The following is a 6,795-nucleotide window of genomic DNA, read 5'->3' as shown; positions in this document are numbered from 1 at the left end:
GTATAAGGCCGCCGCGCCCCTGACCCCCGATCTGCGCGGAGCGGGCGGGCGGCGGCGGTCGCCTTTCAGTTCCCGGAGCTGCACGCCGCTTTACGTGGAAATATTTTTTTTTTTTTTTAATCCCAGTTGTTCTTGGTGAGGTTTCCTCTGTCAGCAAGTACGCGTGCGGCAGTTCTGCTTATGATCGGGTTAATACGAGAGTGGATTAAAGTATTCTAACAGGAAGGTGGTGTAATCAAACAAATAAAAAAGACTGAAAAATGCTGACAATTACTTGTGGCGTATAATAGAAAAGTTTGGAAGGTCTTACAGCAGACTGAAGTAATTAAAAACGTACTTCCATTGTCCTTTCTATAGGTACTTCATACCAAAATTAATGAAAATTTGACTTAGTTTTTTGAAATGTATGAAAACATTGGGATTATTAGTATGACCGGGGGGGCGGGACAACAAACGGAAAAAGGCAACTGATCCTGCCTGTAAAGCACTTGTGGAGCACAAATGAAGTTGTAACCTGCCATTCAGACTCTTCTACCCTTGTGGAGGAACATGTCGACCTCACTGGGCAGGCTGCCAGAGGCTTTTGAATGGCACTTGAATGTTATAGTTTATCTAATTTAGGTTGCTTAGTGTTACTATTCTTTAGGAGAGAAGTTGAATTTAAATGGGAGGAAGTATATTATTTTCAAAATAGAGATGTGTTGAAGCACCGAGGTTTAAGTATACACTGAGTTATTAGAAACATAATGTGTCTGCTGGGTGTGGTAAGGTTACAGGTATAATCTAGAGGCAAGAAGTAGGAAGAATAGACTTGTTTTGACAAAACCACAGAGAAACTTTCTCTTCTTGTTTTCTGTTTATCAAGTGTATGACACAAAGTGTGGGTGGTACAGGTCCTGTAAGAATAATTCAGTGGTGGTATAGGTCCTGTAAGAATTCAATAAAAAGCATCCAGTGGTAAAATATTCTCTTTATAAAGTGCATAACTTTTATACTCTTAGATTTTGAAGAAAGATGAAATTACTAATGCAGTTAGGTTCTAATAAGTAAAAGGATAAAACCGTGTAAGCACACCAGTTTAAAAGTTCTTTCTGATTGGGCTTTTTGTTTTGGACTGCTTGCAAATGATATGTATGCACCAAACACTGTAACCGAAGCACTGTTTTTGCCCTTGTGTGTTTTGGGGGGAGGGATGTTAAAGTGGATAAGGCAAAAATCAAGTTTGTCACTTGCTTAATGTCTTGGGCGCAACCTTTAATAACAGGACCAGTCTGACTTCATTGCTTTCCTCCGTTACAGGGCCTGCGTTTTGAGGTGGTTCCATCCTGGTTTAAGGAGACACTTGAAAAGTCATCTTTTGCAGCTCCTTATGAGTATGCTGTGGAAACAGCAAAACAGAAGGCTCTTGAAGTAGCAAACAGAATGCATGTAGTAAGTTACTAGCTATTTCGTCAATGAGATCTTTGTCTGTCAGTGGTGCTTGTTACTGTGGCTTAATTTGCATGTACTACTTAGGTGATCCCTTGAGTGCATTTTCACCACCGAAGGCAAATGGATGTTTTTCTGTCATTTGTGAAAGATAGCTTCCCAAAATTAACTTGCCTAATCAAAAGAAGGTCTTGTGCCTGCAGTTCGGGCTTTCCACAAACAGAAGTGGCCTGCATCTCTTGTCAGAAGAGATACACCTACTCATACTTGGGATATATACTTGGTAGTTCCTTCCAGCAGTCTGGTGTGTGGCTGTACAGTTGTTCATTCCAGGTATTTGTTGGCTGTGGAGGCAGACTCTTATCGAAGAACACACCAGTGTGAATCAAGCCATAGCTTTCATTAGGCAGTAGTTCAGCTGAATAGTTGTGGTCAGAATAGCTCAGAATTTCTCAGCATAGAGATGCTGGAGGAAAGCACAAAAAGAAGACATTTAGTTTTAAAAGATTCTGGACAAAGTAGTAGTCAGTTTAATTTTAAGAAGGAAGAAGCTGGTAGGATTTCAGGTCCTGTAGTCAAGGCATCCATTTTGTTTCCTGAATATTGTCAAAACCAGTGATAGAACTTACACTTGCAGTGGCATATTTGACTTCTGCCCTTGGTTGTGATTACTGTTTGAGTACATACAGCTGTTCTCTACCAGAACCTGTTTGAAAGTCTAGCTGATTAGATCCCACAAAATATACCATAATAATTTCTTACTAATGCAGCTCTGAAAGAGGAGTATGTTTGTTGAACTTATACCAATGACAGAAAAGGAATGTCGAACACTTTAAACCAACAGTGTTCCCAGATGTCACCACTCTTCAAAGCAAATATTGCATGATCCCTAATGTAAATCGTTATCCAGGTTTGTCAGCTCCTTTTCAGAGAATGGTATGACATTAGGAGAGTGAATTTTAAACCTAACCTCACTGACTTTCAGTGGGCTTTCATTGCAAAACCCCATGCTGGCAATAATACTAGATCAGTGGATTTCAAAACGCTTCTTTATACAGGAATCTTTAAATGATGTTTGGAATTAGTTCTACTATTTAAAGCACGTCAACAGCCTTTCTGTAGAATTGCTTCTCTACAGATTTTTTGATATAATGATCACAGTTAGACAAGTTTCCTGCCTTGCTGTGCTAAATAATAGCTGTGTACCTCATAATATGCAAGTAAATCAAAACTTGGCTATTAGGACAGATTACAGTTTAAAGCCAAGAAAAAGCTACAAGGAATCTTTATATATCCCTATATCTCAATTCTCCAAATGGGCTGTATGTGTTCCCTTTTGAGAGAGAAGGAAAGTATAGCTAAAGAAAGCTTGGTGTTTTTTTCAGCAAAACTTGGCATGGAAAAATGATCCTAGAGGGCTGTACTCCCTGGCTTCCATACTTTGGGCACTTTAAAGGAATTCTCTCTACCTCGAAGGCCAGGTTGACTTTTGAGAATTCAGTTACTTCTTTCCTGGGTGCATTTGTTTAACGTATTGGGGCAAAGTCTTGACCTCAGAATGGTTTATTCAAGCCTCCTATTTTCCTCGCTTTTATGGTGATATGATTACTGTTTTATAAACAGTGCAAAAGGAGAAACAGTGTCTTGTTTTCAGGACAGTGTAGAGCCCTACCAGTAAACCAGCAAACTTACATTTTCTTACCTTAATTTTTAAAAGGTTTTGATCTTTCTACCTCTTTTGAGAAGTATCTTTATTCTTTATGCCTTTGCAGAAACACCTGAGAACACCTGATGTTGTCATAGGAGCAGACACTATTGTGGTAAGAAGTCTTCTGTGGTTTAGCATTGTTTTAATTTATGGCAAGTGTAGAAAATGCTTGTATCATTAGGTTTGAAGTTGAAGCTTGAAAGCTGTTTTCACTGAGAAGTTATACCTGTGATATGATGCATCCTTTGGGTTTTGTGGGTGTGGGTTTTAGGGCTTTTTTTTCCCAACAAGGCAATTTTTGGTATCTTGAGTGCTAGGAGCCTTACTGCTGCTTTTGCAGAGACACTGGTATTGGATAAGTATTGCCTTGCATCCTCTGGTATGTAATGGAAATTCTGTTCTTGAGCAACTGACTGTCAGGAAGTCCAGATCTTGTGAACTGTTCAGTGTGCCTTGTAGTGGGTATCACTCTATACCTGTCATCTCCACAGAGACAGTGAACGCTTAAGGGCAGAAGTTGCATTACCCTTTTATTTGAGAGCTGCAGCTACTGGAGGGTAGAGTGAGGCACTGATTATGTGCTTGACACTAAATTACCTGTTCTACCAAAGTATGTCTGCTTCTTGCTCTATGCAGTAGAATCATGTTTGAAGCCCTGGCTGAAATCCTGGTTTAAATGTCATTTCTGACCTCAGTTTCTGAAAAGTATGAAAAAGCAGCACACTCACTGTCTGTTTCTGTTTTAGTCTGTGGATGAGCAGATCCTGGAGAAACCAGTTGATAAGCAAGATGCGTACAGGATGCTGTCAAGGTCTGTAGTTTTAAGTAAGATTACAAATGTGTGTATTAAGCTATTTTAAAAGGAGCTGTACAGATACCTTCCTGTATGTGAAGAACTCCATGGACACAGATTTTCCCAATAATTTTTAAATAGTGTAAGACAGTTCTGCCACGGAAAAAGTTAGACCTGCTTTTACATTTACCCACACCTGCTTGCTCTAGCCCCTTCATTTTAGGAAGCTGATAAGGGACGTGATGAACCATTTTGTTTTCACTTGGATTAGTTTTCAGAGTCACCTACCACAAGACTGTATGGATGCTTCAGCTGGTACAGATGGGGAGTTATGGAGAGAAATCATGATGGGAAAGATGACAGAACCATCATGGAAGTGGTTTGAGGGTTGACATTTAATGGAAGAATGCTGCCTGTACAAGAAAGTTCATGGACAATTGCTTTAAATTCTGCAATTTAAGTGAAGAGGAAAAAAAATCTACTTCCAGTGTACTTAGTTTTCTTCATGCACAGTGGCTGCTGTTCTTGGAGGCCTCTGCTTTTTTTCCTAAAGGATACTTTTCCCTACAAGCTTAATGTTATCTTGTAGCACTCTCTTTAAGAAACATCAACTAAATAACTAATTCCTGAAGGATGAGATGTGATGTATCCTTCAGCCAGGCTTCTGTTTTATGGGAAGAATACAGAAAAGGGGCAGTGCTTGTTTCAGCAGTTTACATTGTAGCTCAGGCATGTCCTAGAGAATACTAGTGCCTTAGTGGTTTTTGGAATTTTGCTCTGTAAGTCTAATTTAGATATTTTTTATATATTGATGACTTAGACTGAATTTGTGATCCATTTTGGCATGTTGCTAACTTAAAAGTGGAAGTCTTAAAAAAAAAAAAAAAAAAAAAAAAAAAAAACCACCCAAACAAAAAAAAACAAACAAGGTATGTTATTAGTAGGAGATTCCCAAAGGACTCTGCCTCGCAAGAGATTTCTCACAACCATTTTTGGTTGAAATCATGCCAAGTTCAAGTAGTTCAAAAATAGTACTTTTTTTTTTCTTTTCTTTCTTTTTCAGTGCTTAGGCTACTTCTAACCCATGAAAATGTTTCAGGTTGTTTTTTAAGTTCAGTAGGTCAGTCTCTTAATCATGGGTATGAAATGCACCTAAAATTTAGTTTTTTAGAACACCTCTTAATTTTGTCCTATATGAACAGAAAAAAAAAAATGCAGACAAGATAGATATTTGCATATATCCAAGGTGACAGATTAAAATTTTCACTCACTGTTTCATCTTAGTTAATTATGTGGAATCTTGTGGGGGATAGTAAGAGTGTGAGATGCTTCTGATGACATCAAATAATGGCCTGGCTATTCTCTAGGAGATTGTTCCTTGATTAGTCTCTTGAAGTCCTCATGATATTTATTATACTTCCATTGTTTACACATTAGATTAATAAATTTAAGGCCCTCAAAATTAATTGGCCACAGTGTGGTGTGCTGGAGCCACTACAGGAGAGAGCACATGGATCTGTGGTAAGAGGAAATATAGGTGCTCTTCCTCTGCACTTTGCATCTGTTACTCTGGCTTGCCATGGGATCCTTGGGGGCCAGTGTGCATGAAATGAGTACAGAAACCCTAGGTACGTATCACTTCTGTACTCTAAATTGCATCACCTAGTTAGTTATTGCCCACTTTCAGTGAATATGCCTGTAATTGTAGTGTTTATGCTGATTGGCTTTTTAAACATTTGTGATAGTCCTCCCTATGTACAGTAAATAAACTGGTACCATGCACTACTTTTCCAAATTGGGGACATTGGTACAAGTGAGATTTTGGAGGCTTGAAATGACTGAATCTCTTAATAGTTTTTGTTTTGTTTTGCCAATATCTTTTCACCTATATTGAAATAAAATTTTTAAAAAAGTATTTAAGATACATGTCAGAGCCATCAAGTGATATACTAATATAATGGTCTGTTTCTCAGGCTGTAGTAACATAATCACATAGAACATCATTGCACATGACTGATTTCATAACTGTTGCTTAATGCACATCTGTTTTCCCTGACAGGTTGAATGGGAAAGAGCACAGTGTTTTTACAGGAGTGGCTATTGTACATTGCAGCAGTAAAGGTACATGTGCCATTTTATTAAAACTCAGTATTTTCATTAAAAATGACTCTCATAAGGACTTGTGAAGAAACAAACTCAAAGGACAAGTGAAGAAACAGGATAGAAACTTTTTGTATACAATCTGAATTGGCTTCCTAGTCACTTATTATATAAACTAAAAACTCCCCACAGAAGCCAACCTCACTGTATTCAGTTTTCACACAGGAAGGAAGATGACAAAATACATTAGATACTACAGATATTATCTCTGAAATCTATGGGAATAATTAAAAGACCAGTGTAAATTGTATGAATATTCTAAACAAAATTCAAGTGAGGCACTACAAACTGTGGGACTGAGCAGAATCTGATCCATATTAACTTTATTCCTGAGTGTTTACACTAGCTGATGAATAGAAGCAGTTGCCATATTTGTACTTAGTTCATTTTTCAGTAAATAAGGGAAGCTTTAGCACCCATTTTTAGGGGTAAGTAACGGTTTAATGCCTCAGACTGTTAATGAACTGTAGGGAACAATACATTAATGTTCTTTATCTGATAATTTTATATAGTAAGTGGTTTTTGAGAACTGCACCATTAATATAATTTGAGGAGTGTTTGGTCTGAGGGACTTTCTCTAGTTGTGCCAATATTCTGGAACTTCTGCAAGGATCATTTCTCTGAAATTTCACTGGATGTAGTCTTTCTGTAGACAAATTATTTACAGATTTTAATCAGTACTAGAATGATTGCTCTTCTTGTAATA

At 37.9% G+C, this 6,795-nt stretch overlaps 1 protein-coding gene across 1 annotated transcript in view; it reads left to right on the top strand.

Moving 5' to 3' along the window:
- The first annotated feature begins 746 nt into the window (after positions 1–746).
- ASMTL (acetylserotonin O-methyltransferase like) overlaps positions 747–6,795 on the top strand; it is a 27,118-nt gene continuing 21,069 nt past the window's right edge. Inside the window, exons 1-5 of the mRNA XM_026846052.1 lie at positions 747–764; positions 1,300–1,431; positions 3,201–3,248; positions 3,883–3,947; positions 5,989–6,050. Coding sequence (XP_026701853.1) covers positions 747–764; positions 1,300–1,431; positions 3,201–3,248; positions 3,883–3,947; positions 5,989–6,050 — 325 coding nt within the window. The remainder of the gene's footprint in view (positions 765–1,299; positions 1,432–3,200; positions 3,249–3,882; positions 3,948–5,988; positions 6,051–6,795) is intronic.

The sequence above is a fragment of the Athene cunicularia genome (assembly GCF_003259725.1).
Source record: "Athene cunicularia isolate RWA chromosome 1 unlocalized genomic scaffold, athCun1 chr1_part1, whole genome shotgun sequence".
Lineage (NCBI taxonomy): Eukaryota > Metazoa > Chordata > Aves > Strigiformes > Strigidae > Athene > Athene cunicularia.
This window is presented reverse-complemented; position numbering and strand designations above follow the sequence as displayed.